This window comes from Trachinotus anak, unplaced genomic scaffold (assembly GCF_046630095.1).
Source record: "Trachinotus anak isolate AG129_WGS33_773 ecotype Australia unplaced genomic scaffold, CSIRO_AGI_Tana_v1 ptg000029l, whole genome shotgun sequence".
Classification (NCBI taxonomy): domain Eukaryota; kingdom Metazoa; phylum Chordata; class Actinopteri; order Carangiformes; family Carangidae; genus Trachinotus; species Trachinotus anak.
Window position 1 is genome coordinate 394,897 of NW_027273880.1, and position 18,098 is coordinate 412,994.

The 18,098-nt window shown below is 43.8% G+C and overlaps 2 protein-coding genes across 2 annotated transcripts in view; one reads left to right on the plus strand and one right to left on the minus strand.

Annotated features, from left to right (window-relative positions):
- LOC139612011 (ribonuclease inhibitor-like) overlaps positions 1–18,098 on the plus strand; it is a 176,347-nt gene that overhangs the window by 149,104 nt on the left and 9,145 nt on the right. The window lies entirely within an intron of this gene.
- Positions 7,183–16,536, minus strand: LOC139612009 (protein NLRC3-like). Its single transcript, XM_071467145.1, has 5 exons — positions 15,566–16,536; positions 13,447–13,620; positions 11,500–11,676; positions 10,605–10,778; positions 7,183–9,749 (listed from the first exon to the last, which is right to left on the minus strand). The coding sequence occupies exons 1-5, from the start codon at positions 16,510–16,512 to the stop codon at positions 9,737–9,739; spliced, it is 1,485 nt and encodes a 494-aa protein (XP_071323246.1). The 5' UTR covers positions 16,513–16,536; the 3' UTR covers positions 7,183–9,736.

Consider the following 18,098-nt stretch of genomic DNA (forward strand, 5'->3'; position numbering starts at 1 on the left):
AGCCAGCCTGTCCCGTGGCATCAGAAAAGCAAAGCAGGACTACTCTAAAAAAATCACCAACCACTTCAAGGACAGCAGAGACACGCGCAGCCTGTGGCAGGGCATCCAGACCATCACGGATTACAAGCCTGCATCACAGACCTGTGACAACAACATCTCTCTGCTGAACGACCTCAACAGCTTCTTTGCACGGTTTGAATCAACAAACAACACAAGCCCACAGAAAACTCCACCCCCCCCCCACGACCAGGCTCTCTGCCTGTCTGCTGAAAGTGTGAAGAGGGCACTCTCCACCATCAACCCCCGCAAAGCAACAGGTCCAGACAACATTCCAGGACAAGTACTGAGGGACTGCGCAGAGGAGCTTACGGATATCTTCACAGATATCTTCAACACTTCTCTGAGTCAAGCTGCTGTTCCATCACTTTTCAAGACCTCCATCATCATACCTGTGCCAAAGAAACCGGCTCCATCCTGCTTCAGTGACTATCGCCCTGTGGCACTGACCCCCATCATTATGAAGTGCTTTGAAAGGCTGCTCATGTCTCACATCAAGTCAATCCTCCCCCCCACCCTGGACCCCTTTCAGTTCGCATACAGAGCAAAACGTTCCACAGAAGACGCAGTCTGCTCCGCTCTCCACCCAGCCCTCACCCACCTGGAAAAAGCAGACTCATACGTGAGAATGCTCTTCATAGACTTTAGTTCGGCCTTCAACACGATAATCCCACAACAACTCATCTGCAAACTGGACCAGCTGGGGCTCAACACCTCACTTTGCAACTGGATCCTGGACTTCCTCAGTGAGAGGCCACAAGCAGTACGAGTCGGCAACAACACCTCGGACAGCATCACACTCAGCACAGGGGCCCCACAAGGCTGTGTGCTCAGTCCCCTGCTCTTCACCCTGCTGACTCACGACTGCACACCAACCTACAGCACCAATCACATGGTGAAGTTTGCGGACGACACAACTCTGGTGGGTCTCATCACCAAGAACGACGAGACCCACTACAGGAAGGAGGTCAACCTTCTGACCACGTGGTGCAGGGACAACAACCTCCTACTGAATGTCAGCAAAACAAAGGAGATTGTGATGGACTTCAGGAAGAGCCACACTGAACACCCACCACTGACCATCGATGGTGCTGCTGTGGAGAGAGTGGGCAGCACCAAATTCCTGGGGGTGCACATCAGTGAGGACCTCTCCTGGGCCACCAACACTGCATCACTGGCGAGGAAAGCCCAGCAGCGCCTCTACTTCCTCTGCAAGCTGAAGAAAGCGAAAGCTCCCATACCCATCCTGAACACATTCTACAGGGGCACCATTGAAAGCATCCTGTCCAGCTGCATCACTGTGTGGGGCGGTGGCTGCACTGATTACAGCAGGAAGTCACTGCAACGCATAGTGAACACAGCTGGCAGGATCATTGGTGCCACACTCCCTTCCTTGGAAGACATCTACACCACCCGCCTCACCCGGAAAGCCATCTCGATGGCGAGCGACACCAACCACCCTGCATACAGACTGTTCAGCCTCCTACCCTCTGGAAGAAGGTATAGGAGCCTTCGCTGCCGCACCACCAGACTCAGCAACAGCCTCATACACCAAGCTATCAGGAAGCTAAACTCTCTCCCCTCACTCCCCCCAGCCACACCCCCCAGACTGACAGGATGCTGACCCCCGCCCCCACCCCCCCGAAAGGAAAATCACTCAGGACACTGTCCCCTGCACTTCCATTACCTGTATTCTGTTTATATGATCACTCACCACACAAACTGAAAACTGCACTATCAATGTCAAATTGCTGCCTTTACTGAATCACCTTTGCACTACAATAACCTAACTTGCACAGAAACTCCTGCTGCTACTGCAGTTATTTACGTATCTCATTTAGTTATTTTTATTTTTCTTGTCTTATCTGTCGTGCTCTTGTCTTATCTGTCGTGCCTGTGCAGTGTGCACTTTATATGTTTCACCGCGGGAGAGTGGGAAACGTCCTTTCGATTCCATTGTATGTCTTAACATGTGAAGAAATTATTAAATTAATAATTAAATTAAATAAAGCTACTTTGACTTTGACTTTGACTTTGACTTTTTACATTTTTATCATAACTGTTTAAATGAATTCCAACCTTTTTAATCACACTATTTATATTTCTAATCCTAAATAATACTGTAAATATCACTTATTACTTCATGCTTTTAACCGGGTTACATAAGTAATGTTGTTGGTAAGATGTCAATATGATTATTTATTTATTATTTATTTTTCTCTGTCTGTTTTTGCTGGGAACTGCACACCTCTTGCAAAAAATAAGCTCAAGCAGCATCTCACAAATGTGCCTCACGCAGTGAGCGTGTGGCTGCTCTAAATTGTTACCATGGTTACTGAATTAACCAACCAAGAGATTCCACAACTGATACAGATAGGTGAGGTAAACAGCTGTGGCCCAGGCCTAAATGAATACTCACCTGAGATGGGTGGTGGAAGTCATCATTTGTAATTCGACTGAGGCAGGATTTATGCCAGACACCGGAACAAACTGCAACACATTTTGAATATATTAATCTCAACTTTGTGGGTCCATTTCAGTTGTTCTGTCATAGTAGTGATTTGGAATACACAAAAACAGCTAGGATGTTTCACCATTAAACGCTACATGACTGAATGTGCAAACAATCAATTCAAAGGTGAATTCAAGAAAACCTCAAGTATAACATTCAAAGATCTAAGCAGTGCCACTGAGGCAAATATGAAGCATGAACCTGAATCATATGAGACACAACAAACAATCTCTCATGCCCAACAATGTCACAGTGGTCAGCTTCATCTCATTGTAACAAATATTTAGTAAGTACAACCCTTTTGAACCATGTGCAGAAACCATTTTTTCCACCGTTACAACAGTAAAAGTGGATTGGGACATACCCTAAACGCACTTCTGCCATGCGTTTCAACCATGTGCTTTGAACTGTTAAAATAGTGCCCACTGTCTATCTTTAACTGCCTTTGTCTCGTTTTAATTTCTACCATTGTATTTGTTGAAATTATCCAAGCCAACCAACCCTGTGACGTAACTGGTGATATTACTGCAGGATGGCTGCACCACTGCTACAAAAGATGTAACAGTCTTTTTCCTTTATATATTCATTATGTTATATTAGACTGCTTTAATCTTAGCTAAGAGTTCCTTATAAACTGAGTGTATACCCAGTGAGTGAGTGTATACTACTGCACATTGTAACAAATCAATAAATGTCTCACTTTTGCATTTATAGCCAAGCCACTTGAAGGAGGATACAGGTCCCGCACACTGAATGCACTTATCCAAGGAGGATATTGTTGTGCACACAAGGCGATGATTTTGACACTGTTGGCGAAATATTATTGTAACATTTATTTGTGTCCATTTGAACAGCAAGATGTGTCACAGTCACAAAGTCTACAAATTCTATAAAAAAAGCTAATTAATTTCAATCAAATATCAATATGATGTACAATTTACCTTTTCATTGTTGACTGGATCCATTTGACTGGTGAGCGGAGTCTGGATCATTTTCATCTAAAATACAACAAGAGCAGACAAGGTAACAATTACTGAAGTGTTTAATGACTGTTTGTCATATTTTTTTAACTAACTAACTTTTTAAATTATTTGAAGACTGAAGATGACAATAACAATAAAGCAGTTGAGTGACTCTAGACTTTTATAGTTCTCAGATTTGCTGTTGTTAATTTTGAAGATCTTTTATAGAATTACATTTATCACAAGTGACTGGGTTCCCATCCATCACATGGAACTGGTGTTGTTCATAATTAAGCACAGCAACTGATAACTGACAATAAGAATTTTGACAATTAAAAAAGTATCACTTAAACATTTAAATATCCAGGGACATCAGTACCATCTGAGCAGGTATTCTCCTCCACGACTCTCAAAGTTAATGGACTGCACACCAGACTAACCCCACAGCATATCAACAATTTGCTTGTTCTGAATGAAACCAGTAGACAAAACTGACCACTATGCTTAGGACTGGGGCAGGCCTGTCAGGCGTAGTACAGTTTAATCTGGTTAGTTACCAGATAATGTTTGATTAACAAGTGTTGGTTATCAGTCAGAGACAGAACAAGAACCACTGACACGAGCTGCAGCCCAAGTTACAGTCTGCCTGTGGGATGAGAGACCTGCCTGCAGAAGTGACAACCTGAGACAACCTCTATCACCTTGAAATGCAGGATGGGCCCTTTAAACTGTATGGACCTCCGAAGATATTTGGGTGGGTCACTGCTTAATACACACACTCAGATCTGATACTGACTTACACTGTGAAAAGCATTTTATACAAAGGTCCTTATATCCCACTGTCCTGATGCATCATATCACACTCAGGTAACTACACACACACACAATGAGATCTGATGCCCCTCCACTCATGTAGTGATGTTTAAAGATTCCCATTAAACTCCGAATTAAACCAAAATAACATTAACACTCTGCACAGCACCAGATACCATTCCTTTTATTCATCCTACTTTTGTAATTAATTAATGCAATAAATCTTACACTTATAATTACTGATTCAGTCGTGCAACAGTACAAAGAGATCTAGATCAACTAGTAGTGCAGTGCGACTTTACCGTTTCATTACCATCATCCCAAAACTTGATATCAATGAGGCATTTATTATGATATGACTCCTCCTCCTCTCATCCACCTGATATCTCTGTGGACACGAGTAGTCAGGCACTTAACTTAACGAGTAGGATCGGAGCCACAGGTTGAATTAGCCTATCTAGCTCAACACAAGCAAAGAAAACCAACAACTGTGCTAATATTATACATTTCCTTCCTTATTTATTTTGTTCTATTTAGAAAACCAAACCTGACCTGCCTGTTGCTTCTCCTCCACCTGCGGTCCTCCTCACTAGCAGCGGCTGAACACATGCCACACACCGAATGAAGGCTTAAGGAGGAGGGCGTGTGGCCTCCTCAAAATGTAGCTCTGCAGTGCAGACAGCTGCTGCTCAACACTGAATACAAAAGGCAAACCACAATACCCCATAATGTGCCTTTTCTGAAAGACAAACGTAATTCTATTTAGCTGCCTCAGACTGTATCAACTCTGCCAGCCGAGGCAACCGCGGCTAGTTTCCTCTACCAATGCTATCACATAACACAAACGACCAATGGAGCATAATCTAAACTAGTTTAACACGGCCAGTTCAAATATCCAGACTATGTTAACTTGACTTTATTTTCATTAAACTAAACATATGGGGAAAAAACGACCTGACATTAACAAATATATTTGCTTACCTGTAGGTTTTGAATTCTCCAGGGCGGCCATGTTGCAGCTTCAACCACAGAGCACATGACGGTGTTAAAGCCCAGAGGTGAGGGCAGACCATAGGACCGAGGGTTTTGTAGGTACCGCCCAAATTCGTAAAACAGCCAATCAAAAAGAAGCCTGCCAAAATTGCACAATGTGTATCGAAAATGTGTATGAAACTGCAATGCAGCCACCACCTCTGGGGTTCACTGTTCTACACACTGGGACACACTGAAGATCAGGTCAACGGGTAAAAAAGGACTTTCAAAGAAAATGAGAAATGATGTTATTTAGACACTAACAAATACAGATACACTCTGCGAATTACACGGACATCAGCATAGTCCCTGTATTACCCTCACGTCCGCGTAATGTCGGTGTGTAGCCAGGTCAATTGTCTATACCATGAAAACCAACACACACACACACACACACACAGACACAAACAAACTACAGTAAAATATTAAATCGTTTACAGTTCATTTATAAAACATTAATAAGAAAAACATTTGGGTTGCCAGGTTGTGCTGGTGATTATCCTCCTCCTCCTGTAACACCTTGATCATGCAGACTCCATTATTAACAGTTTGACCTCTGACCTTCAGGAAAACAAGTTACAGAGCATCTGGACCAAAATCATCTCATAAACATTTTAAATTAAAGTCTCAAACTTTTATCAACAGTTTATTGAAATGTATAACTGCAGATGAGTCACTGACTTTTGCTGCCGACTCATTAGAAAGTGAGAGAGTTGTTTTCATGATTACGAGCTGAACAATGAAACACAGTCACTGACAGAGTGGGAGCTGACCAGTAAAAACAGCAGGGTCAGTGTCTCGGTGCAGCCGGTCTGTTTTGGTTCCCATCATTCTGTTAACACCTGATATTTCAGATTTGTGCTGTGAAGCTCCACATTGTGTTGACTGACAGAACTTGGTGTTATGGTTTCACTGATCTGTCACTGTCTGTTTAAATCTCTATGGATCGAGTCCCCGACAAAAACCATGTCAACTAAACCGTCCCACTGCAGGGTCCATCCAGCGTTCACACTCCACCTGTTTGGTTATGGACTCTGGTGTGTTTGTGTGTGTTGTGCTCTCAGCTGACACCACCTGAAAACGATGACTGACCTCAGGACTGTGATTAAACAGCTCTGAAATACATCTGGTCACGTAAACCGTCAGGGAAGAGATCCTATGACTGATCTGGAAGCCTCACAGTTCTGAAGTTAAACAGACACAGTAACTGTCCTGCTGGAGCCTGTTGCTTCCTGTCTCCACCTGTGTGCCTCACCTTCCTGTTCCAGTCCTTTCATATGACACTGATAAGAACTTTGAGCTCTTTGTGACCTGCTGAGTCTTCTGCCACTGGAGTCCGTCCACTTCAAGCTTCATCATGAGCTGTGTTCAGAGATGCTCCTCTTGTAAGTGGCTGTCTGAACCTCTGTCATCACTGAGCTGCTTCACCACAGAGCTGCTGCTCACTGGATGGTTCCTGTTCCTGCAGGAGATCAGCAGCTGCTCAGCTCTTCAACCCACCAACAGTCAGAGTCACTGAGGTCTGTTTGGTCAGGAGGCAGGAGAGGAAGTGATTGGCTCAAGGGAATCACCAACCAGCCAATCAGCAACAAGTTGTCAGTGTGGGTGCAGACCATGAAGTTTCAGAGCATGGTTCAGATTAAAGCAGATAATCACTCAGGTGAGCAGGTGAGTGTGAGTGAAGGCCGGTGCAGAAACCGTGGAGCTGCTTCACTCTGTCCTGACACATGAAGACTGACAGACTCTGCAGGACAGGTGGTCCCTCTGGGCAGCAACAGGTTAAACATGGCTCTAAAATATTTTTCAATTCAACTTTATTGATATAACATATAGATAACATACATAAAATATGTCCTACAAACACTTTGGCCAAAGTGATTCACACAGGATTAAAACAACACAACAACAAAAAACACTGAAAAGACATCTAAAAGAAAGGTAGTGGAAGAGCTTAGTGATCTGCATGGAACATAAAACCAAAGGAAATCTCATGTCACAACTTTACAGTCATTTCTGAAAGGTACAGAGAATCACAACAGTCTAAACAGGTAGTGATAAAAGTGTGAGTGAGGATTCTGAGTGACTCTGGAAACATTTCTTATTTCTTCCTCTAAAGATCTGAGGCTAAAGTGATCCCAAATATGTGATTAGTGTTTTCATTTGTTTGCTGAGACCAAACACAAAGTGTAGATTTTCTCTTGCTGCTTTTAAAAGGTTTTTACACATCCATGTGTTAATGTTAGTGAGACAGGTGATGAGAGAGAGCAGTGCAATGGAGTCATTTGGGGAAACAGAGATGTACAATTGTGTATCATCAGCGTACAGATGGCACCCAACATGGTGATGGTTGATACTGTTTCCCAATGGGAGCAAATATAGTGATAACAGGATTGGGCTGTGAATGGTTCCTTGAGGAACACCATATTCTGTACTGTGGGTCCCCTGAGGATATTCACCATTCCTATGGCTGTTTCATTAAATAAGAATAAATCAGACTAAAACACGGTCAGAGACCGGCTCATTTCTCATTTACCACTTTGATTACAGCACTCTCTGTGCTGTGGGTTGCTGAATAACCAGATTGGAACTTTTCTAAAATGTTACTGGTTAAATGTGAGTGGTTGATTTAAAACAATTTTCTCTCAAAGAAATGTGTTTGGAATTATTTAACTGGCAGCCCAGATTGATCATTGACATTTTAAAAGCAGTAGGTTTCCTGAGTTCAGAGGACTTTATTATTCTCGTTGTTCCTTAGGAGAGAGTAAGGTAGCAGATTGGTTGACATCATAGCTGGGAGCCCATGAGAGTGTGTGTTAATATTTGCTATGCTGGCTCTAACAGAAATGTTTTCTTTAAAACTGTGCTGAGATTTTCTCAGTTGAAAGTTGAGTTAGACTGAGAGCAGGTGGTGGATTTAAAAGATTATCAACTGTAGAAAAGAAAACTGTGGTTATTTTGGTTTTCTGAATTAATTGTTAATTTAAACCCTATGTTTAAAAATATACAAGTGAACATGTGATTTGCTTTTCCTCTGTCCTCTCAGCTTTTCAACAGTTTCTTTTTCCATGGTGATTTGATTTGTGGTGTTTTTTGATCAGGAGAAACTGAATCTAAAGAGAATCTTAAATTATCATTGGAAGCAACGAGGTCATTGAATAAGTCAGAAGTGGATGGAGGAAATGTGTTCAAATGATTTGCTAATTATGGTCATTGATAATGCTGCACTTCACATCAACAGTCTCTGGATGTAAAAACAGTCGTGTTAAACAAAGACAAGAAACAAGTGAAATGCCAACATTAAAACCTCTAGTAAACAAAGCCCAGAGTATTTCTGTGGATCAGCTGTGAATGACAGCCAATGAGAGAAGAGAGGAGCTGATGAAGATGATGATGCTCTCACCAGCCCTGGGTTTTACCTCTCAGGCTGAACTAAACCTCTGATTGGTGGAGGTGGTTCTGGCTCCTGAAACTCTACTGCCCCCCTCACTGTGTCGGTGAAAATTTAAACTACATTTGAATTTACACTGAATTATTATTCTGCTACAAACAGCAGAACTAAACACCAGTCAAATAAAAGGCTATAAAGAACAGGAAGTAAATATAAAAACATTATTTACCAAACAGAAGGATTTAAAGTTCTGTTAATTAATGATGAATTAAACCAATGATACTTGTTGACTTATCATTAAGATATATAGACATGCTCATATAAAAAGGCTGGGAGATATGGCTAAAAACCTCATATCTCAACAGGCTGAAGAGAAGCAGTAAATGTGCAATAAAATACAATACTATGAAAATGTAACAGTAACATAATGAGTAGATTTTAACTTTAACTTACTTTTTACTTTTATCTTAAAAGATTTTAACTTCTATGACAGTAAATCACTTTTTTGGTTTCTATTTGCTGTAGGGGCTGGTTACAAATATTTAACATTATGAACATGATCATTTCATATATCTTCTATAAAGTATTGTTGATTATATCAATATGATGGAGGATAAAAACAACATGTTCCTCCTGTACAATAATATCTTGTAAAGTTCAGCTGAAGAACATGAGGCTTCAACGTCTGAGTTAAACTAATCTTCAGAGTTCAAGTCATTTTACTGTGAAATTCCCTCTTTGTGAAGCTCAACAAGGAAACTGTTCAGAGCTGAACTTGATGAGCTTTAAGTCCAGAGACACTGATGATGCTCTGTCAGATCCAGAGGAACACACAGGGATGATGGTGGACTGGACTCTGTGTGTGACAGTGGAGCTGTTCTCAGATCAGTTCAGACTGCAGCACTGAGAGTCATCTCCACTTCTTCTGGTTCCTCTGTCAGTCACTGCTGGATCAAGCTCTCCTCTCCACTCTCACCACCCCCATCTGTGTAGAGAAGAAGAAAGCAGAGGAGATGAATCAGTGTTTACAGAGACTCACTTCATCAGTCAGTGATGCAGCAGGGACTTCAGTCCTGTTCAGACCAGATGTGCAGCAGCTGCTTCCTCTCAGCTCTCATGTTAACGTGTTGGAGTGAACACACTGAGCTGGAAGCTCACAGACCTGCAGAGACGTTCAGCATCAAGTCTGTTCACTCTGCACATTTCACTCAGTCCACAGTGGAAACAAAGTGCTGAGTCAGCAACAGGTCAGTGATGGATTCACTCCTGTTACCTGTCAGCTGATGTCACTTTAAACACAGAGTCTCTGTGTGTTGATCAACATGTGACCTGCTTCTGAAACATCACCTGTCTGAACATGGAGGCTGTCACTAAGAGCCAGGGACTGTCAGGCTCCATCACACTGATCTCAGAGCTGTGACACAGATGAAACTGATCAGCTGTTTAGTGTTGAAACCAGAGAACAAACAGTCTCAGATCAGATTGGACAGTTTGATGAATGAGGACACTGTCTCTGTCCATCTGTGAGGCTGTCAGCTGGAATCAGCCTTATTTCCTGTACACATCAACACAACAACAACAGTTGTCTTCACATCAACTCACACACATGATCACAACAAGCTTCTGGCTGCTCTGATTGGCTGACTGTTGTCTCTCTCTCTCTGTCTTTCTGTCCAATCCTGAAGCCTGTCCCCGTTCTCCTCTCACAGCTTCACTGAGGAAAGCAGCCACTGAGGAGGTTGGAGGTTCACAGGAAACACTGGATCTTTGCTCTGATACTAACTGTGTTTAGTACAATACTGCTGAGAGCAGCATGGACTGACTCCGCCCCTCTACTGACCTCAGAGTCTCCAGTCTACAGTCTGGACTCTCCACGAGACCACGGAGATCCTTCAGGTCTGAATACCGCAGGTTGTTTCCACTCAGGTCCAGTTCTCTCAGATGGGAGGGGTTGGACTTCAGAGCTGAGCCCAGAGAAGAACAGCTGATCTCTGACAACCTGCAGCCCCACAATCTGAATAAAGAATCAAAGATGTGAGTTTAGGAGACAAAGTTCCTGCTTGAAACCACAAAGAGTCAAACAGACAAAGTAAAAACAGCTCTCATTAATATTCATGACAACATGCTGCTGCTTCAATAAAGACGTAGTGACTCCACCTCTTCAACTCTGCCAGCTCCACCTGTGGCTCCATCTATACAAACTCATGTTGTGCACATTCTACTAAAGATCCTCAAGTTTTCAAAGACAACAAACATGTCAGGCTGAAGTTTGGAGACATGAGAACAAATGTATAGAAATATATATTAAATTCACTAGTTGATGGAACGGCAGAGACACAGACACCTGGTGACTGAGCTCAAATATTTAACACAGTCAAACCTACAGGATCTAAAGTGATGAAACAACCTGTTGCTATGACAACTTGGCTTTGAATATTGGAGTCAATACAAACATCACAGAGCCTTATAAAAGTGTTGGGACCATCAGCTATTGATTATAGATCAGTTATTGTCTGACAGATTCAATGTGTTTCTGTTGGTGTTTTAAAAAGTCATGAGGTGAAAGTTGAAGAGAAACAGTCACTGGACTAAAAGCAGAGAAGAAGAAAACAGACTTTACCATGAAGATCCTCAGTGTGGATCAGTATAATATCAGCCTCATGTCTGCAGCTCAGTGTCAACACAACTTTCACATCACATTCATCTCAGCACAGAAAGAAAACATGGAGTCTGACCTCAGAGTCTCCAGTCTACAGTCTGGACTCTGCAGAAAACCACACAGACCCTTCACTCCTGGATCCTGCAGGTTCTGGTTCCAGCTCAGGTCCAGTTCTCTCAGATGGGAGGGGTTGGACTTCAGAGCTGAGCCCAGAGAAGAACAGCTGATCTCTGACAAACTGCAGCTCCTCAATCTGAATAAAGAATCAAAGATGTAGATCAATGATTGATAATCAATCAGATTTGTCCTGATCAATGATCTTTGTCTAAAACGAGTAGAGTGACTTTGTCCTTCTGTTATTGTGGATCTTCATCATGTCAGCCTTCTACACACATCATCCAAATGTCAGTGTAGTGGGTCTGAAATAGCCACTTATAGTTTATTATATTAACAAACATTCCCTCTTTTTCATTTTAATATTTGAACCTTTATTTGAACCTTTGCAGAAAGCATTACCACTTTACACCAGTAGAGGCTACTCTAACACCAGTGGGTCCAAGCAAATAGTCTATGCTCTGCTTTGCTCTGCGCATGTGCAGAGAATAAACCTGCTGAGCAGCAGTAGCATGAGCTAACAGCTCTCGTGTCGTGTGTTTGGATCCACAGTCGCTCAGTGCTCGCCGCCTGAGGAGCTCATGCTGCCGGACCAGAGACCCCTAGCTCTGGTGCCGGTAACATCAGCGCAACATTCATACAGCTGTTGATGTGAACACAGGTTGATCAGCTGCTGCTGACCTCAGTTCAGTCTGTAATCAGAGGAGAATCAGAGGATTCACGTCTGTTTAGTCTGTTCCCTCTCTGACACTACAGACATCAGCACAGAAACAAAACACTGAGGACGTGAACAAACAGTGAGAACTCAGTCACACTGTTCAGAACAAACATGGTGGAGCAGCTTCAATGTTCCAAAGTCACCAAACAACTGCACAATGTCACATTTCCAGGAGGAGGGAAAAGATTTCTCTGTGTCCACATCTTTAAAGAAGAACTTGTGTTACTGTTGAGAACTTGAGGAGGACGAGTGCTCGGCCTCAGTCTACCACCTGAGTCCCTCGCCCTCACCAACAAATCAAATCCATCTTGTCTCCTTCTGCCTCCAGTGAGTTCACCTCTGAGCTCTGACTCTCAGTGGCTGCTGGGAGACACCTCAGCACCTGCTGATGTCTCCAGGTGTGTGGACCTGGAGACAGGCTTGTTTTAGCCCCTGATAGAAGGAGCCACATGAAGCTCCACCTGAACATAGAGGACATGTTGGCTCCTCAGCTGTTTATTCACTATGATGTTGGGGAGGTGGGAGCTGCTCATAAATTGCTCCCAGCATCAATCTAATCCTTCCTGCCTCCATGTCCCAGCTGAGTTTCCTCTTGTCTCCACTTTCCCGCCTCAGCCACTGGCCCTGCTTTGATCTGGTTTGTGTTGCAGTCTGAAGGTCTGTGGCTTCCCATGATGCTGCAGTGCTGACATCAACACACAACAACAGCTGCACCAACACGTCTCTGATGACTCTGTACCAGCCCCACTTCACAGCTCTTATTGGTCAGCAGCTGACCAATCACAGTTCAAGGTACACCAGGGTTGGACCATCTGAGGAGGGGCCGCTCATTTGCCCCCCTACTGCAAATATAGACTTGGGAGTGTCTGACGTGCTGAGAGAGACAAGAGGCTGCGAGGCTCAGTTCAGGCTGCAGGATGGTGCAGCGAGGTAGACCACTTTTATATAACACAATGTTATTAGTCTACACAATAATCAGTCCGGCCCCGGCCCCCAAACGGCCCCCGGGGATTCTCCTGACCCTCCCCATCACCACTCTGCTCCTGGTCTCATCTTCCTTCTTTCTCTTCACTGGCTGATTTTTTAAATCCTCACGCAGAAATCCTGAAAATGAACCAACCAATGAAAAACTGGAACTTCACAGATTTGAACTGAATATAAAACTACAACAGCTCCAGTCAGTGAACTGACCCCAGAGTCTCCAGTCTACAGTTTGGACTCTCCAGTCCAGCACACAGCTGCTTCACTGCTGAATCCTCCAGGAAGTTGTGGCTTAGGTCCAGGTGTCTCAGATGGGAGGGGTTGGACTTCAGAGCTGAGGACACGACTTCACAGTGAGTCTCTGAGAGTCCACAATAACCAAGTCTGTGATGAGAGAAAATATAAAATGTGTTAGAATGAAATCAGACAGTTTGTAATAAAAGACACTGAAGTTAAAATGCATCTGATGAGAAAAGATGATGATGTGATGAACATCTGCTCTTCACATCTGTGGCTCAGCTCATCTGATCTGATTGTGTTTGACATGAAACAATAATTCTCATCACTCTCTCAGACCTGCAGAGTTTCATGGGAATCTTTGTTGTGCAGATGAAGGAGGGAAAATGATGTTAGTGTAGTGGAGTGCTGCATTTTGCACCCTTGAATGCAGTTCCAGGCTTGACTCCTCTCCTCAGCCAATTCCCTAATCAGGGCCAAATAAAAGGCAGCTGGGAGCCATGCTCAGCCTTTGCCTCATTCCCTCCCTGGTCAGTGGTGTTATTGCTTTTTGCCAACAGGTATGTGACCTTAGTCATATATGACTATCAGTTTTTATCAGTGCATTTACTTTATGATTTTTGTTTTAGCAGTTTGAACAGTGTGCTACAGGAGCCTGCCATTCCTAAGTCCTGTGAGTAGAATTCCTGCGAGAGGTGGTGAGTAGGATGAGCTATGAAATCCACAGTTGCAGCATGGTGAATGAGGAAACTATGTAACTTGTGTTGTCTTTTTGTAGGTTCACCTGCTGCTGTTCTGCTTGTGTTTACTTTTTGTTTTCATATTCATCTCAGTCAACAGTTCAATCTAATCTCTGTTGGCTGCCTGGTTTTCACAGAAGGTACTCACAGAAACATGACACTGAGCTCTGGTGTGTAGAAGAAGACTGAATCCTCCCATTCTGCTCTGATAGATTCACACCTGTGTTCTTGGCTGAAGCTGAACATTTCCTGATACGACTCTCCTCTACAGCAACAAGAGAGAAAACACCTGGGACTTTCTGTCTCATTCAGCACAATCTATGGAAAGACTTTAAAGCTCCACCATGACACTTGGAAAAACACAAGTTCACTCTTCAACATGAAAAGTTCAATAATCAATAAAGCTCAGCCTTGATCAGGTCAATACACTCAGGGGTTCACATCTCCATTCTTGGCGTCCCCAAACATCCTCCATGCTCATCATGACTTCAGTCATCTCTGGACAATGATTCAGGTCTTATACAAACTTTACTAAACACCTGCTAGAACCTGCTCATTAGAGCTTCACTGCATTCACTGTTCACTGTCAAACACTGATGACTGTTGTCATAGAAACCTCATGAGTCCTGAATACAGACCTCCATAGATTCATCACTGCTCTCCTGTAACACTGTCACAATGGACAGTTTCAACAGAGCTGCACCAGAGACATCTTCTTTTTTCATTCACACATTCTTCTTCCTCAGAAGAACCTGCTGCCTACATTACCCACAATGCACCTCAACCACCAACCCTCAGCTGTTAGATTAAGGTGTGTTATGCAGCAAAGATGAGGGGGGGCTACAGAGGTCTGGTGTCTTATTCAGACTCCACCCACATTGACTCAAATGACATCACCTGAGGACATTTATCAGACTGCACAGCTGGAGACACTAAAGGTTTAATACTACTGTTTTCTCATATGCAGGTGTCCTCCCCAACACCTGGAAACACCTGGAAACACACACTGAGGTGTAAGATCAGTGGAGCTGCTTTAATTAGTTTGATCAGGTTTGAATTAAACCAAAAAGATTCAAAACAACAAATCAATGAAGCATCAAACAATTATTACAAATAAACAAAACAAGTGTTTTTATGAACTTAACAGCAACAATCACAACCAACTGAAACATCTACATTTTGGTGCTCACAGCATTTACAACACCTCCAGAAAAAAACACAACTGACCTTTGATTGTTTCAAAGTAAAACTAAGAACAATGACAATAAATGAAAACTGTGTTTATCTGAATTTGACTCGACTACTGATCTAATCTACTGATTGATAATTATATTGATCTTGTCTGGACTCACCGAGCCTTCCTGCAGTTCCTCACAACTGGGATCAGTCTCCATCGTCCCTCCACTGATGTGTTGTACTTGTCCAGGTCCAACTCATCCAGAACCTCCTCTGACATCTGCAGCATGTAGGCCAGAGCTGAGCAGTGGATCTCAGAGAGTCTCTGCCCTGATCTGGTCTCTGACTTCAGGAACTCTTGGATCTCCTGATGAACTGAGTGGTCCTTCATCTCCATCAGACAGTGGAAGATGTTGATGCTTCTGTCAGGAGAGATTTCATCACTGTTCATCTCCTTCAGGTTGTTGATGGCTCTCTGGATGGTTCCTGGACTGTTCTCTGTCTGACCCAGCAGACCTCCTAAGAGTCTCTCCAGAGGGAGAGCATGAAGGAAGCGAACAAACAGGTCCAGGTGACCATTTTTACTTCTGAGGGATTTCTCCATGGCTGCCCTCAGGAAGTTATCCAGGAATAAGTCACTGTCATCATCATCGTAGGAAAACGAGTCATCGTCATCACCGTACCTGTAATTCCAGGTTTTTCCCAGGAGGTTCTCCAGAACCTCTGTGTTCCTGTTGGTGTAACAGTGGAACATGTAGACTGCAGCCAGAAACTCCTGAATGCTCAGATGAACAAAGCAGTAGACTGTTTTCTGGAAGATCACACTCTCTCCTCTGAAGATCTCAGTACAGAGTCCTGAGTACACCGAGGCCTCTGTGACATCCAGACCACACTGCTCCAGGTCTTCTTGGTAGAACATGATGTTTCCTTTCTCCAGATGTTCAAACGCCAGCCTCCCCAGCTTCAGAAGAACTTCCCTGTCAGCCTCCATCAGCTCCTGTGGATTCGTCTCATGACCCTCATCGTACTTGAGCTTCTTCCTCTTTGTCTGAACCAGCAGGAAGTGTGAGAACAGGTCAGTCAGGGTCGGGGGCAGCTCTCCTCTCTGCTCTGTAGTCAACATGTGCTCCAGAACTGTAGCAGTGATCCAGCAGAAGACTGGGACTTGACACATGATGTGGAGGCTCTTGGACTTCTTGATGTGTGAGATGATTCTGCTGGACAGCTCTTCATCACTGGATCTCCTCCTGAAGTACTCCTCCTTCTGGGCGTCAGTGAAGCCTCGTGCCTCTGTTACCCTGTCAACACACTTAGGAGGGATCTGATTGGCTGCTGCAAGTCTGGAAGTGATCCAGACCAGAGCCGAGGGAAGCAGGTTCCCCTGGATGAGGTTTGTCAGCAGCAGGTTGACTGATGACGTCTGTGTGACATCAGACACAACCTCCCCGTTGGTGAAATCCAGTGAAAGTCTGCTTTCATCCAGGCCATCCAAGATGAACACAACTTTACAGACAGCCAGCTGCTCTGCTGTGACCTTCTGTAATGTTGGATGGAAAACATGGAGCAGCCTGAGAAGACTGTACTGCTGCTCTCTGATCAGGTTCAGCTCCCTGAACGAAAGCAGAACCAGCAGACTGACATCTTGGTTCTCCAAGCCCTCTGCCCAGTCCAGACTGAACTTCTGCACTGAGAAGGTTTTTCCAATGCCAGCGACACCGTTGGTCAGAACCACTCTGATGTGTCTCTGTTGTTCAGGTAAGGCTTTAAAGATGTCGTGGCACTTGATTGGAGCGTCATGGAGGGTCTTCATCTTGGAAGCTGTCTCCAGCTGCCTCACCTCATGTTGGGTATTAACCTCTTCACTCTGTCCCTCTGTGATGTAGAGCTCAGTGTAGATCCTGTTGAGGAGGGTTCCACTTCCTGTTCCATCACTTCCTTCAGTCACACGTTCACATCTGCTCCTCAGACTGATCTTATGTTGATCTAAAACCTCCTGCAGACCACTATCTGCTGAAAGAGAAGAGACAATGTCAGACTGAAGACAGAGAATCTGAGAATCTGCTGATTATTTTCATCAGCTACAGAAAAACTAAAGAGCAGCAAAGAAAAGCTTTTTAATGTTGTGCTTTTTAGAATCATCTGAAATGTCAGTGCTGTGTGATAGAACAACTGACACTGGAGAAAACAACAGGTCCTGGTTTCAGAAATGAAGACATCAGCAGACACATGTTCAGTCTCACTTTGTACAGTGCTGCTCTGACTGGCTGTCTGCAGTCCAGGTCTGGTTCTAGGTCTTTGTCCACACTGGGGACAGGAGGGGACTCCTGAAGACTGGTCCCAGTATGAGGTGATGCACTGTCTGCAGTACCAGTGTCCACAGCTGGTAGAGACTGGATCCTTCAGGATGTCCTGACACAGAGCACAGCAGGACAGCTGCTCCTCCACAGAGACACCACTCCTCTTCCTCCCTCTGTGAAGACATGTCTTCATCACTAACATGTCACAGTCAAATATGTCTAATAACTGAATCATCTTCAGCTCAGTTTACAGTAGAAACTGTCTCTTACTGTGAGTCTGAGGGTCCAGGTTCAGGACTGAAGACCAGAGGAAGATCTTTGGAGCGGTCACTCTTCATAGACAGACAGCTGGATCCTGGACACTCTGCTCTCAGTCTGTGGTTCTGACCTCTGCAAACACAAACATGTTTTT